This window comes from Asparagus officinalis, chromosome 4, assembly GCF_001876935.1.
Source record: "Asparagus officinalis chromosome 4, Aspof.V1, whole genome shotgun sequence".
Lineage (NCBI taxonomy): Eukaryota > Viridiplantae > Streptophyta > Magnoliopsida > Asparagales > Asparagaceae > Asparagus > Asparagus officinalis.
The window spans coordinates 61,270,491-61,287,384 of record NC_033797.1 but is presented as its reverse complement, the minus strand read 5'-3'; the positions used below and the strand labels follow the sequence as shown (position 1 = coordinate 61,287,384).

The following is a 16,894-nucleotide window of genomic DNA, read 5'->3' as shown; positions in this document are numbered from 1 at the left end:
TATTTTTCAACATTTTATATTATAACTTTATTTTTTTGAGTAAAATTAGGAATTTTTAGAAGGAATTTTCATGCAAAATTTTTAAGATTTTTGTATGCTTATGTGATTGATTTTATCACATAAACTTATACTATAGTTACCATTAATCTTTAGTTTTTAGCTTTCTATTATTTTAAGTCTATCAAATAATGTAGGATATGCTTGTCGTGCTTCTTTTTTTATGTTTGCTTTTGAGATTGTTTATTATAAATCTTGAGCTTATAATATTGAAAAATGTTGTGCAATTCTATTTTCAATGCAATAAGAATGTTATTTCTTTATTGCTAGAACTATAGTTCATAATGATATTGTTATTCATCATTGACTTCATACTATAACTTGAGATTAGTAGAGTTTAGAATATGACATGTAGTATCAATTTAACTTATTTTTTTACTATTCTGCTTTAAGATATTATTATATCAATTAATATCTTTTTCTTAGGAAATCAACTATGATATCCCAGTTAAATATATTGATCCCAGTTTAACACAAAAATCCATTAGATCGATTTTTTTATAATGTTTAAATAAAAATTATAGCAAATCTAATAATCAAAATGAATCTGACTTATTTATAGTAATAAAATAAATAAGTTATTTTGATATTTAACCACGTGCATTATACGTGCATAAAAACTAGCGGTAATAAATATATAATAAAGATAAATACATTTGCAACAAAAATAGATGGATAGTTTCATGCAACATTGTTGGGGAATCCGAAGCAATTAATCGGATCCTTGCCCTTCCGGACCTTATGTTGAAAGTAGCAAAGTAGGAAAATACCACAAATAAAGATCTAACCTTGCAAAAATAGTAAAGGAGACGAACACACAGATTTAACGAGGTTCGGCAACGTGCCTACATCCTCAGGAGCCACACCACACAATTCTTTTATTAATTAAAGAAGAAATACAAGCTCTCAAACTAGGGTTTAATCTCTCTGAGATTCACTCCCTCTTTTTAGTCAAAAAGCTCTCTTTTTTCGTGTCTTATAAACCCTAAAAACGTTTGGGGTATATATAGAGTCCTGGTAGAAACAGAATCCAAAATAGTTTAGGAAACTGTTTGACTGCGTCGCGGTCGACCGTGGCGGTCGACCGCGCAAATTCCAGAGAGTTGAGCGGTCGACCGTCGCGGTCGACCGTGGATCTGTCAGGTCGTTTTCTTCGTCGTTTTGATTCCAGCTCTCGTCTCGACTTTGGGTCTACACCTTAGACTAACAATCTTTCACTTGGAGACCAAAGTGCCTGCAGTAAGTTCACCCGAACTCTCCCCTTCTTCGCATGTATCTTTTTCCCCGGAAAATTCTTTTCTTCAATCAACAATATCCCGACGATCGTGCCGATCCTCGTAGTGTGGCTCCGCCTTCGTCTTCTACTCGTGAAGACCAACTGAAGTTGCACACAACTCTAGTTTCTCAATGGTGACTGCCGTCATCAACATGTCCGTCGGATTTTGACTCCCCAAAATTTTCATTAAATGCAACTTTCCATCTTCAACTAGCGAGCGTATAAAATGGTATTTGATGTCGATGTGCTTCGTTCTGACATGATATACTGGATTCTTGGCAAGATGTATAGCGTTCTGGCTATCACAATAAAGAACTCCTCTCCCTTGCTTCAGATCCAACTCTTCCAAGCCCCCGTTCAACCATATCATCTCCTTGCTTGCTTCAGTCACTACGACGTACTCAGCCTCGGTTGTAGATAAAGTCACAATTTTCTGCAGACGTGAGACCCAGCTCATTGCTGTTGACGCTAAGGTATAAACATACCCCATGGTGTTTCACCTCGTATCAGATCACCGACGAAGTCCGCATCCACGTATCCCTGCAGCACTAACTCCTTCCTCCTAAAATATAGTGGCTTGTTCGCTGTCCCCCTCAAGTATTGCATTATTCATTTCACGGCCTCCCAATGCTGCTTCCCTGGATTGCTTACAAATCTGCTCACAATTCCCACTGCATGGGCGATGTCCGGCCTCATACAAACCATCGCGTACATAAGGCTCCTAATGGCTGAAGAATATGGTACCCTGCTCATATGCTTTCTATTTGCATCTGTCTTCGGCGATTGCTCCTCAGATAATTTGAACTGGCTTCCAAGGGGTGTGCTAACAACCTTAGCATTTTGCATATTGAACCTCTGAAGTACCTTCTCGATATATTCAGCTTGGCTCAATCTCAATGTTCCTTCAGGTTTATCCCTACTGATTCGCATCCCTAAAATCTGCTTCGTTGCACCCAGATCCTTCATTGCAAACTCTTTTGCTAGCTGCTTCTTCAAGCTGTTTATCTCCTCTAAACACGGTCCTACTATCAACATGTCATCAACATATAATAACAAGATAATGAAGCTGGACTCAAACCTTTTGAAATAGCAGCAATGATCCGAATTGTATCTTCTGTAGCCATTGTTCTGCATAAAGTTATCAAACTTTTTATACCACTGTCTCGGAGCCTGTTTCAAACCATATAAGCTCTTCTTAAGCTTGCACATCATCTCTTCCTTTCCTTCTTCAATGAAGCCAACAGGTTGCTTCATGTAGATTTCTTTATCCAGGTCATCATGAAGAAAGACAGTCTTCACATCCAACTGCTCAAGAAATAGGTCTTCTATAGCCACCAAACTCAACACCACTCTGATGGTTGTAAGTTTCACAATAAGGGAAAATATCTCCATGTAGTCTACTCCTTCCCGCTGTTGAAATCCCTTTACTACTAATCTGGCCTTGAATCTCTTGCTTCCATCACTCTCTTGTTTAACCCGATAGACCCATTTGTTATGTAAGGCCTTCTTCTGTGCAGGTAGCTGGGCTAACTCCCATGTCTCATTAGTGAGTAGAGAATCCATCTTCTCCTGCATCGCATGCTCCCACTGCTGAGATTCACTCACTTGCATTGCCTCTTCATAGCTTTCCGTCTCACCGCTATCTGTCAATAATAAGTAGTCAAGAGATGAAATATATTTGGGATTTAGTTTGGGTACCCTAGATGACCTCCTAAGCTCCACGCCCTGGGTAGTTTCTTCTGCGCCTGGAACCTCCTCCGTTCTGTGGTCAGAACAAATATCATCTCCCCTGTCTGGAAGTTCCTCTATATACATGTACTTAGATCCATCTGTATCTGAAATGCTGCTCCCACTGCTTTGGCTATCCTTAGCATCTTCCTTGTTCTTGTACATCACATCCTCATTGAATATCACATCCCTGCTTCTGATGATCTTCCTGTTCTTCTCATCCCAAAGGCGATACCCGAACTCATCAATGCCGTATCCAATGAATGTGCACTTCTGTGACTTAGCTTCTAGCTTGTCCCTAACATGGTCACTGATATGAACATAAGCCACGCAACCAAATACCCGTAAGTGTGAGAGATTTATCTTCTTACCACTCCAAGCCTCCTCTGGAATCCCAAAATCTAATAGAACTGATGGCCCGTGATTAATAAGGTAGGCTGCTGTATGCACTGCATCCGTCCAAAATATCTTAGGCAGACCTGCATGTAACCACATGCTTCTGGCACGTTCTGTCAAAGTTATGTTCATCCTCTCTGCAATGTCGTTTTGCTGCGGCATCCCTGGAGTAGTTCTCTCTAAGCGAATATCATTCGTAGCACAGAACCTCTTGAACTCCTCCAGCTCGTATTCCCCACCATTGTCTGATCTCAGACACTTAACCTTCAGATCTATCTCATTCTCTACCATGGCCTTCCACTTCTTGAAGATTCCAAACACCTCTGACTTGTGCTTCATGAAGTAGATCCACACCTTCCTCGAGTGATCGTCGATAAAGGTGACATAATATCTTGAACCGCCAAAAGATGATACACTGGCTGGGCCCTATACATTTGTATAAATCAACTCTAGCTTTTGAGCCTTAGGTGGCCTTCCACCCTTCTGGAAATTAATCCTCTTCTGCTTCCCAAAGATACAGTCTTCACAAACCCCGACTTCCACGGCGTCGATCCCGGTTAGCTTTCCTTGTGAATAAAAAATCTTCATCCCCTTTTCGCTCATGTGCCCTAACCTATTGTGCCATAGATCTGTACTCTCTTTGCCAGCTGTAATTGCGAGGGTGTCACTTGCATGTAAGGTAAGGTAGAGAGCTCCTAGTTTGTTACCTCGAGCAACTATCATCGTACCGTTAGAGATCCTTCACGAATCCCCAGTGAATGTTGAAACATAACCTTCTGCTCCAAGCTGTCCCACCGAAATAAGATTCCTCTTCAGCTTCGACACATGTCTCACGTTCTTTAAAGTCCACTTAGAGCCCTTCATCTGAATCTGTACTTCATCCTTTCTAACAATATTACATGGCTCATTATTCCCTAGATATACTTTTCCAAAGTCCCCTGCTACATAATTCTGAAATAGCTTCCTGTTAGCAGTGGCGTGAAAAGAGGCTCCTGAATCGATGACCCAAGAATCCGAATCGTTGTCCATTGCAAGAATTAATGCATCCTACACGATATGAGCCTCCTGCTCACCCGTATTCTTCTTTGGACTTTTACAGACTGAAGACATATGGCCCTCCTGGCCGTAGTTCTAACACTTTCCTTTGATAGGTCTAACCTTCGAGTTCGACCTCTTCTTTACTGATTTCGACCGATTCCTGTTAACACTTTCCTTTGATAGGTCTAACCTTCGAGTTCGACCTCTTCTTTACTGATTTCGACCGATTCCTGTTCTGGTTTTCTTTCTTCAGGTCTAACCTTCGAGTTCGACCTCTTCTTTACTGATTTCGACCGATTCCTGTTCTGGTTTTCTTTCTTCTGGCTTCTGTCTCTCTGCTCAAAACTTAGAGCTGAACCTGAACCTTCTGATTCAGATGATTTTCTTCTAACCTCCTCGGATAGAATCATGCTAACCACCTCACTCAACTTCAACTTCTCCTTCCCCACCGAATTGCTGATTGCTGTCACACAACCTGTCCAACTATCCGGTAACTGCGATAGTAACAATAGGGCCTGCACTTCGTCATCAAACGTGATGTCTACTGAGATAAGCTGATCAACAATCATGTTGAACTCGCTGAGATGTATCGTGAAGGATCGTCCTTCTGCTATCCTTAGGTTGAAAAGAGACTTGACGAGATGCACCTTATTTGCTGCCGACGGTTGCTCGTACATCTTCGCGAGCGCTTCCATAAGTCCCACCATCGTCTTCTCCTTCAAGATATTGTGGGCTACTGATTTGGCGAGCGATAACCGAATTTACCCTAGAGCCTTCCTATCCAGTATCTCCCAATCACCATCTAACTCCTCCTTCTTCTGTCCATTTTTCTTGCCCATCAACGGGCGATACAAGTCCTTCTGGTACAGATAGTCCTCCATCTGTGACTTCCAGTAGGCGAAATCCGATCCGTCGAACTTCTCGATCTTTGATTTGTTTTCCTCTGCCATGGCTTTCACACAAATTACTGGACGAAGCTCTGATACCAGTTGTTGGGGAATCCGAAGCAATCAATCGGATCCTTGCCCTTCCGGACCTTGTGTTGAAAGTAGGAAAGTAGGAAAATACCACAAATAAAGATATAATCTTGCAAAATTAGTAAAGAAGACGAACACACAGATTTAACAAGGTTCGGCAATGTGCATACGTCCTCGGGAGCCACACCACACAATTCTTTTATTAATTGAAGAAGAAATACAAGCTCTCAAACTAGGGTTTAATCTCTCTGAGATTCTCTCTCTCTTTTCAGTCAAAAAGCTCTCTTTTTCGTGTCTTTTAAACCCTAAAAACGTTTGGGGGTATATATAGAGTTCTTGTAGAAACAAAATCCAAAACAGTTTAGGAAACTGTTTGACTGCGTCGTAGTCGACCGTGGTGGTCGACCGCGCAAATTCCAGAGAGTTGAGCGGTCGACCGCGGCGGTCGACCGCGATCAGACGACATAAGCTCCTCAGATTCCAGAGAGTTGAGCGGTCGACCGCGACGGTCGACCGTGATCAAAACCGCGGTCGACCGTCGCGGTCGACCGTGGATCTGTCAGGTCGTTTTCTTCGTCGTTTTGATTCCAGCTCTCATCTCGACTTTGGGTCTACACCTTAGACTAACAAACACGTCTAGATTTGTAACAAAGATGCTTTGTTTTATAATGAAAAAGATATAACTAAATTTACATCAAAGGAATTTAGTTTGATACAGAGATAGATAAATTTCTTAACAAGAGTAGGCAATTTCAATTACTATAAAGTTAGACTTGGATGAAAGGAAGATATATGGTTCATATTAAGGTTGACATATCTATAAAAAAGATAGATGCTCTTGCAACAAAATTAGGTTGGCGTGCAGCCAAGGAAACTGTGATCATATCAGAGTTATAAACAAAATTTTAATAAAGAGTAGAGTTGAATTGATTTGTATTGAAGAAAGATGTTTCGTAACAAAGCAAACAAAGGCTCAACTTTTTTATAATATTTATTTCAATATCTCCATCTTTCTGTGAGTTACTATTCTAATATACTAATCTTTTTTGTTTAATTTAACTACCTATTACTTTCACGTGTCAATCTTTTTTTTTTAAATTTAGATACTCCTTGTTTTAATTTGTTCACGTTATCTATATTCTTAATTATCTATTTTATTTAATTATTTATCTATAAAAGTGGATATAAGAAAAGAATATAAAAATGAAAGAACAGATTTCACGTAATCTCCTTTCCTCATGCTACACGCCTCAATTATATCTACAGACTATATGGAGGTTTTATGTTATTTACCTGAAATAAATAAATAAACAAAAAAAAAATCACATAGTTGCAGAATATACTTTTGAACTTGAAAAGAATTCCGCTAGGACCACAGCTATCATCTCTCCCTTCAATCCTTTTACGTATTTTAAACACGCAACTAGAAGACTGAAGAGCCTAACCTGCTTCAATCTTCGATAAATAAATTAAATTACCAGAACCGGTAAGAAACAACAAAAAACACAATGGCGAGCCTGAGCATCTTCACTTCGTCTCTCTCCCTCCTCCTCCTCCTCTCCCTCTCTTTCCTCTTCTCAAAGGAGGCTGCTGCTAACTCATTAGAAGCCCAGAAGCAGAGAGAGTTCGATTACTTCGCTTTTGCTCTCCAATGGCCGGGCACTTTTTGCAGAAAGACCCATCATTGCTGCTCTCAGAACGGATGCTGCCGGTAATAGTTTTATCATCAATTTCTTTTGATTTCGTGATCTGGGTCGGTTTTTGTTTTGCCTAAAAGCTCACCCGTTGATGAGATATCAATGGGGGGTGAGATCTGGAGATGGTTTGCGATTCTTTAGATTCTGTGAAGTGGGTCTTTGCTGTTCATCTAATTGATTGCTTGCTTGATGATCAGACGCGGATAATTCCTTGTGATTCGAAGTAATTGCATCGGTTGGGTAAATTTGCGTAAGTTTATATTTGCTTGGGTGATTTGATATCATCTGAGGAGCTGATGGATTTTTGTTTCCTCGAAGTATCCAATCGAACATGCCTTTTTTTTGTATGTGGTTGCCACAGAAGATGACTTCTTTTGGGTTTCTTTCTGGTCAAAATTGCGTCTTTTGTGGTGTATTGTATTTCTTTCTCGGTTTGCTTAATCCTGCGCTCAATTTAGTTCATCCTGCATAATCTACAATTAGTGTTATTAAAAAAAATCAGATTGGTTTTCCATTGAAATGTCTTATGGGAGAATGTATAGAGTTTTTTCGACTTAGCCATGATCGGTTTAGAGTCGTATTGCTTCTAGTCTGCATTGCTATGTGATTTGTGTTGTGCTCAGCGGAACGGAAAAATCACAAACGAGATAAAAAAAAACAAGTACCACAGCAGGCAAGACACCAAATATACGTGGTTCGGCAATATTCCTACGTCCACGGGGCAAGGAGGGGATAGATCTCACTAATAGAGAGGGAGAGTACAAATAGAGATTACAATCACTCAATCTCTACTCTCAATCTCTCACACAAAATTGCCCAAATACCAAATCCTAATCACTCTCTAAACTCTGCTTAAGACTAATTATTTCTCAAGCTTCTGATGGATCTGATTGGGATCATCAGAGGAAGAGAGGGGAGGGGGCTTTATTCAATCCCCCCTTTGGTCAAATCATTCGGCTTCCCTTTCTCTCTTCGTCCACAAATGTGGCTGCAGCGGCTCCCCATGTCAACAACTGCGGCTCTGCCCATTTTTGACCTCCCACCGAAAGCTCTTCAGCCTTCATTTTCAACAAAAGCGGCTGTCACCCAACAATCTCCACCTCGGCGAAGTTTTCCTAAAACTGAGCCGACACCAATACCAACCAAAACGTCTCACTTGTTGTGTCCAGTACGAAGTGGAACAAAACCACGATAACGGACTCAATCCACAACAAGTCGAGAACCCAAACGAGAATGTGAGCACTCTCCAAACATCGATATCAACTCACCAAACCGGCTGCATAAAAAATGACTGCCTACGTATCCTCTAGTCTTAGAAATTAAACATTCACGTAGTTCACCCAAGCGACCTCCAAATGCCCTCAATCAAATAGAAAAGTTTGCAACTCTTCACCAATATCACCAATGGATCTGTAACTGATAGCGCTCCCAATGGCCCCAAACTGAAACAAATCAAACACCTCCACCTGAGGTGAACCAATGGTCGTATCCAAAACATGTTCACCAGCTGCACTCGAATCTAAAACCAACTTATCATCTGCATCCAAATCCCAATGATCTTCAAACCGTGTCACCTCAGCTAGAATCCCAAACGATGCAGTATGATCTGGAGTATGTGAAGTAATCTCCACCCAATGAGAAGTAGCATCACCCTCCACCCGTTACGAAATCCCAATGATCTGATCAACACTCCACCTGTCGAGAGTCAAATGTGACATACCTGCTCAGAATAAAATCAGAAGCTCCTAACTGATAATCAAACGAACCTCTGAATCACAAACGTGCAATCGGATCAAATCTCACACATCATCGATGTGACCAAATATTGGGCAACCAAATATCCGACGCAACCCAAAATCTGAAGCAGCTCCACCAGATTCAAAATCTCCACACACAGCAGTCGATAACCTATGACCAAGATGACCCAAATATGTCAAAGCTCCAAAATCAGAACCAATGCTCAACAACCAACGCCGATCCCCCTCCAGTAAGGAACGATCCATCAAAACTATCATCTCATCTCGTCGCCCTAATGTCTCCACATCAATGAAGTGTCTCAAACTGTCATAAGCTTGGCACAAATACAAGAAAGAACCCCTACCAGAGCTAGAACGATGAGTTATCTTTCTGTCAATACACTTCTTCCAATTGTTGACTTCTAGACTTCATACCAACGGGACATGGTTGCAACCCACCAATGCCTAGAACAATCCCCAACTACGAAAACCAAATACTGATTACCTCCCAATGATGCCTCCTTGGAAGACCCCCAAATACCTGACTGAACACCACCTAAAAGACCCCTCGATCGATGGATAGAAGTATCAAACTCCACCTCGGTCTTCTTGCTCATACCAATGTGCTCAAAGGACTTCAATCTGCAGGTCAAAGCACTCCTCAAAAATCATGCATGACATAACCAATCAAATAACTCAGCCTCAACAAATGACACAGTCTAACCAAATCCAAAGAAGTCGCCAGCTCTCTATCAAACACCGTGCTCCTAATCAAATAATACAAATTATTTCTCCTGACGTCCTTCATCACAATCATGGACCCCAATGTGACCTTCAAACGTGAATCGATCAAGGTCATCCTATAACCTGCTACCTCCAAAACTCTAAGTAAAATGATGTTCTTCTTCAACTGAGGAATGAACTTCACTCTAACCAACTCCCGAATCACTCTGTCACTCATCCTAATCCGAACGGTACCGATATCACCAATAGGACATTCATGATCATTACCCATGAGCACGATCTCTCCTCTTTCCAACTCCTGAAAACTGGAGAACCAATCCCTCCTAGGACAAATATGGTAAGAAGCACCTAAATCTAATATCCACTCTGTAGAGTCGGCAACACAAACTGACGGTAGTGCAGATAACGAGTAGTCCGAAGAATCCGAATCTGAATTATTGTCACTAGCATTGACAACATTCACCTCTGAAGCTTGTATAACTTTTTCCTTATTCTTCCCGGTTCGTTCTATCAACTTTGGGTATTCGGCTTTCTAATATCCATTCTCTTTACAAAAAGCACACTGATTTCTACCAACTGCAGGATGTGCCCCTCTTGGCTTCGATTTTGAGTGATTAAATGGACGGTGGTTTGGACTACGACCTCTCACTGTCAATGCATCTCTCGATGCCTTCTCGGAGGATTCACTATCACTCTTACTCAACTTATAATTAATCAATGCTGAGGTCACCTCCTTATAATTGACAGTGGTTCTACCATTAATCATTGTAAGGACAAAGGTACCATAATCATCCTCTGGCAATGAACATAATAACAACATCGCATTGTCTTCATCATCTACCATGATATCCACATTGGTCATATCCGATAATAATTTTGTGAAATTATTAACATGTTCTCTAATAAAAACTCCTTTCTTCATTTTGAATTGGTAAAACCTCTTCTTTAAATGAAGTCTATTCTCAATGCTCTTCGTCAAATACTTCTCATTGAGTGTTTCCCACAACCGTTTCACCGATGTTTCATTCATTACATCATAAACCAAATCCGACGTCAAACATGATCTAATAACCCCACATACTCTACTATTTATTTTCTTCCAAACCTTTTCCTCCATATTAGCGGGTTTCTCTTGAAATTCAAGAGTCTCCTCTAAATTTTGGGCATATAATGCATCCATCACTTGACACCTTCACAATCCAAAATTTATCTTGTCATCAAATTTTTGAACATTAATTTTTGTATTATTAATGCTCAACCATTGTATCGCCTTAGTCAAGGACGATCTCGATATACTTGCTTCGGTCATTTTCAATCTAATCTCCAAATTACACAACTACAACTTGAATTGAAAAGGAGCAAAATTAGGGTTTGTACCTCCAAACGAGAATCCACACCGAATCCTCCAATTGAATTCTCCACCACTCCTTGGAAGAAGAAATCCCTTGTAAAAACCCTAGCTTTTTCCTTCAATCCTCCAAATCGAACCCCAAGCCAACTCGGAGCTCTGATACCACTTGTTGTGCGTAGCAGAACGGAAAAATCACAAACGAGATAAAAGACAAGTACCACAGCAGGCAAGACACTAAATTTATGTGGTTCGGCAATATGCCTACGTCCACGGGGCAAGGAGTGGATAGATCTCATTAATAGAGAGGGAGAGTACAAATAGAGATCACAATCACTCAATAATCTCACAAACAAATCACTCTTGATTTTTCCTCTACTTTCAATCTCTCACACAAAATTGCCCAAATACCAAATCCTAATAACTCTCTAAACTCTGCTTAAGACTAATTATTTCTCAAGCTTCTGATGGATCTGATTAGGATCATCAGAGGAAGAGAGGGGAGGGGGCTTTATAGGCTTCAATCCCCCCCCCCCTTTGGTCAAATCATTCGGCTCCCCTTTCTCTCTTCGTCCACAAATGTGGCTGCAGCGGCTCCCCATGTCAACAACTGCGGCTCTGCCCATTTTTGACCTCCCACCGAAAGCTCTTCAGCCTTTATTTTCAACAAAAGCGGCTGTCACCCAACAATTTGCTTGGCTTTCTTAGGATGGGTCATTTACTTCCGCGTAATCTGGGCGTTATGGTGTTAGAACATCTTGCCGTCTATCTATGAAACTTTAATTTGATGGCCATCCATGTTGTTTTTCATGTCATCACTTAACATTTCTCTATGCTTGAGCACCTATGTCACTGCTATCTTGATTTATATAACTAAGTGTATAGATGTTAAAGTCAGCAGTGACTTGCTCACAATAAACTGATGTTGTGGGTTTATCTACATGATTAATTTGGGATGCTTTCCTTTTTAAAACATGTTGTTTTTCTTACTTCCTTGCTGACTCTTTCTTCTTTATATTTTTCAGCCCAGAACCACTGACTTGGTTTACAATCCGTGAGTTTCTATCTTTTACTAAAATTCTTACTTTTTGATACCTTTGGACCTTTATATTAGAGCCTTCTGCATAATGATAGATTCCCTATATTATTTATGGATACTGAATATGAGGGGGCTACTAGTGCATTTTTCTCATGGTATTTACTATGATTAATGGACTTATAACATCTTATTAATGTGGTGCCTTAGTCGTCATTTAGATTATGAAGCATAGTACTGTAGAACAACCTTACTATACCAGCGGATAAGTCATGACCTGTTGTTTGTCATTTTCTCACCCATGAACCAACCGAGAAGATTTTGCTACCAAATGTCTGAGTTCTTTCTAACCCCACATATATATGGGAAAATGGGAACGAGGCAGCAACTGATTTAACAAAGGAGCTACAAAGACATAGAGGAGCTTTGAGGCCCACCCTACTGGTCACATCGAAAAATGTGGACCTCACAACTTTATCTCTTCGTAGCTCATTTTGCTAAATGAGGTGGCAACTCATATCCAGAATCCCCGACACACACATAGCATTTAGATATTCCACGTACGTAGACTTGAGGCAGATAGGATGCTTGTCTTGGCTGATAGACATGTACAATAACCAATAGAATTCCTTGACGTACGTCTCTTACATCGACATAATAATCACGATGTGAAGATATCTAAAGTTACCTTGGTGCACTATATTAAGATAAGCACTTCTCGAATCCATGGAAACTGATTCACTAACATAAGTGATTACAAATTCTAAAATTGAAAATATACTCCATTTTTTCTGATAGATGTTTAATTGAATGTGTGGTGCATAATAACTTTCTATTCTTTGGCATGTTATAAAAACTGAAATGGTTTCGTGCTGCAGACTAATTTGTCATTCTAATCCTTTTAAACAGATGGTCTCTGGCCAGATTATGATGATGGAACCTGGCCAGCATGTTGCAGTCATACAGAGTTTGATATAAAGAAGGTGTTTGATTTGTCAACTTTGTATTACATTTATACATTAAACTGTGTCCTTTCATCTAAGGCTAGTGGTATAATAAACTTTGTATAGGGTATTCATTTGTTTGATTCTGTTATTTCGCAGGTTTCATCTTTGCTACCAACACTTGAGAAGTATTGGCCAACCTTGAGCTGCGGCTCTACGTCTCAATGTGATGGTAGCAGAGGGTCATTTTGGGCACATGAGGTAGCACAAATTCTATTCCTTGCTATCTCATTTCGTGAAATTCTTTCCGTGAATACTGACAAGTTTTTTGTTGTTGTTGTTGTGCATCTCTTTGCTTGGTACTGGATCTGAGCAGTGGGGTAAGGAACACTCTGGAATCATCAACTATGAACTATTTTTGTCTTCAAACTCTGACCGAGTTTCTGTGTAGTGTAATTAATGGATCAAGTACCCTATTCAGCTCAAATAAGTTGAAACCAGATTATTGTGTCCTTCTACAGTTTTTTTATTTTATATGTCAAAATTTGTAGACAAACTTTGATCTGGGACTTCACATAATCTCCATGTTACCAGTGATGTAGGCTCATTAATGAGTGGTTTTAGAGTTGCTTTCCATAAAAAAAATTGATGCCTTAAACTTAGTGTTTGATGCTTCTGAATCGGTGAAAGACAAACATTATAATTTGCCGGATATGAAAACCGTGGTTTCTTTTACAGTTTTACCTGTTTAACATTTGGTTCCAAATACAGTTAAATGTAAAACATAGATAGAAGTGAAGCTCCCTGCTCAGTGTAATAGAAATATTGTGTTAATACTTCTTTGATGAAGTTTAAGCTACAAAAAAGAGTTCTTTTCAGTTTTTATTACTTGCGGTGAGAATGCCAACTGAAAACATATGCATAGTGAACAACCAAGAATACTTGTAAGAATAAAGCTACATTGGTATATGATTTCGCTATTTATGACCCTAACTAATTAATACCGACAACACTCGGAACTGTTAAGGATTCGTGTAAATAACAAGTCAACTGCTTTTGCTGTTCATTATCACAATAATCATGTATTAAGATTAGCCCACAGGTTCTTTCTCTTACCGAGTTAATTCGTTCGTTTTTATGCTGTCTGCGTCCTGCAGGAAAGCATGGGACATGTTCCTACGCTGTAATTCAAGATGAGTACAGCTACTTTTCCAAGGCTCTTGAGTTGTACTTCAAATATAATGTTACGGTAAGATTTTGGATAATTCCATGGAATAAAGTGTACATTAGCTCATAGTAGCATATATTAGTAATGTTTTGGAGGTATCTATGAATTCAAGTTTTATTTGCTAAATTGTGTCCGGAGATATGGATCCAATTTTTTTGGTATAGAACCATTTAAAGCACGATCCACCGAATATAATAAATAATTTTGTTTCACTTCTCTTTTAATTCTCTTTCTGAAATCCAAAACCTTTGCTTCGTCGGCCATCATGCCTGACGAGTCTTAACTACAGAAGTAGCTGCATGGGAAGTTTCTGAAACTTGAGGTTAAGTTTCCATTTTATATATTCCCTGGGAAAATAAGTCATTGAATGTTGAAATCATGTCAAATTTAAGAAAAGACTTCTGTTACTGTTGATACGCACGAAATCGCAGAAACTTCTATTGTTATTGATTTCCAGTCATGCCTTGTTTACATCAGCTTTGATCCTTTTATTTAACTTTCATACATTAACAACTGATCACTAAACTAAGTAGTTAGTCAGTTGAATGCTAAATTTTGCGAATGTACAAAGATTATGAAATGAGTATGAGCTATTGTTAAGGGTTGTCAGTCAAGCTGTATACTGTTGCAGATGCACATCTAAAGCTCAAGCTGCACTTTTTCTCCCTGTTTTGTCTCCAGGAAATATTGAATGATGCAGGTTTCTTTGCTTCAAACGCTGAAAAGTACCGACTGGGGGATATTGTTGCCGCTGTTAAGCATGCTGTTGGAGCAACACCTGAGCTGGTTTGCAAGCATGGTTCTGTGCAGGAACTTCGAATCTGCTTAACTAAAGACTTCAAGGTTCATAACTTCCTCAGAGTTTACTATCTTATATCAGTTGCTTAGTAATCACCGTAATCTTTTCCTTCAATTATTGTTTATTATTTGGGAGAGAATGTGCTCTATAAGGTATTAACTGGCACTTCCTCTTCGTTAAATTTGTCGCTCAAGCATTCTACATGTAGTCATAAATGAAATTCATCTTCCCCTGTAATCTTACTTACATTCACGCTACTGATCAACAAAAAACTTTTAATCTACGCCTAACATTTGTTCTAATATCGGCAAAGGGGAAGCTTCTTTACTCTGACGTAAAACGGTTCTGAGTCCCGGTTTCATGTGATTTAACTAAAGGCCTTCAGAACTAATACATAAACCCTCCACTTGTTTTCCAGTTTAATAGGCCATTGAAAGTACATATTAAGCTTAACTTGTTATTGTTATTATTAGAATAGATGGATCATTTTCTTGATAAATGGCTCATGCGATTGTCCGAAGCTGCAAGTGCTGCTTCTGGCCTTTTTGGGCTTGGAAAAATGGCTCAGTTCCATACCTAAATGAACACATCTTCGTGCCATGATTTTTGATGATAAGCATGATTGAAAGTCAGACCACACTTTATGTTCTACTCGACTTCGTCTTTGTTTGTGAGAGAATCATTTTTTATCTCCTAAAACAAGAAGATGCTTTATTGTTTTAGCTTGTGAGAGTACAATATAAATAAAAATATGGGAAGTGAGTTATTCTCATATAGTGGTTGAGTGTGACCTAACCACATTAATCCTCTAAAAGAAGAAAATTATGTTTCGCTCTGTGAGGATAGTATTTATATAAGTTGTTATAAGAAGTAATTAATTATTCTCATATCCATGTACTTACATGTGAGGATAGTATTTTTAGCCCCGCGTTGTTCTTCGCTCACGGAATTTAGTTCAACTGGACCCATATACTTACATGTTTTATGTAATAAATATGCGGTTGAGATTTGGTAAACAGAAACTCAGACTTAATTGCTGTTTGTTTTTATTGTCCAGCCTCGAGATTGCCTCATTCACTCTGTCGCTGAAGATAATGCATCCAATTCAAGAAGTTCTTGCCCCAGATCTGTGAGCTTACCATCATACGAACCGCTTGGTGAGTTCTACTTCAATTTTAGGAATTATCTACTTACCGTTCTTCTCCGCTAAAATTTTCAGTGCTGCCTCAAGACGTGAGTGCAGCTGATTCAGCAGGTATTTGGTTTAGCTAATACAGCTGCGGATTTATGGCTTAGCAAAGCATTTATTTGTAATGTGTACCATTTGAAAGCCGAACCGAGAAATGGTACAGTGATACCTTTGTAATCAGCCAAAACTTGTATTACTGGTTATAATACAACAATGGTGTTTATATAAACCTTTATTTACCGCGGGTTAACTGATGTTTTCATCTCTTATGCCTTTGTCCCCTTCCGGGATAGTACCCGGTCTCTGTTACTGATATCGCAAAAATACTGCTCGTGTTTACTTGTTATGTTTTCTTGAACAACACTAGGTGAGCTAGTTTAAGCTAGGTTTATCAGTGTGCTGCGGTTTCGGATGTTTATTTCTTCTGATGTGTGGCTAGAGGAAATACATAGGATGTATCTAGTAGGAACAGTTCATGATATTAAATGTGCGCCTGCCCAAATGATGTCAATCTTTGGATCTGTAAACGAAACCTAAAATCTAATGATCCACCGACTGAAAATCATCTTGTGCACGTTTAATATCGTGGACCTAGATTGACTTGAGATACTTTTCCCTCATCTTCAAGTCTTCAAATTCACGGCCAGAAGATGTAGCATGCAAAAATAACGTCAATATGTATTTAAGGCTAGATATACATC

General features: G+C 39.3%; 1 protein-coding gene across 1 annotated transcript; it reads left to right on the top strand.

Annotated features, from left to right (window-relative positions):
- Window positions 6,874–16,460, top strand: LOC109837561 (ribonuclease 2). Its single transcript, XM_020405862.1, has 9 exons — window positions 6,874–7,183; window positions 12,023–12,051; window positions 12,943–13,016; window positions 13,137–13,238; window positions 13,354–13,357; window positions 14,135–14,226; window positions 14,887–15,048; window positions 16,062–16,161; window positions 16,224–16,460. Exons 1-9 carry the CDS (start codon window positions 6,981–6,983, stop codon window positions 16,274–16,276), a joined length of 819 nt encoding a protein of 272 aa, XP_020261451.1. The 5' UTR covers window positions 6,874–6,980; the 3' UTR covers window positions 16,277–16,460.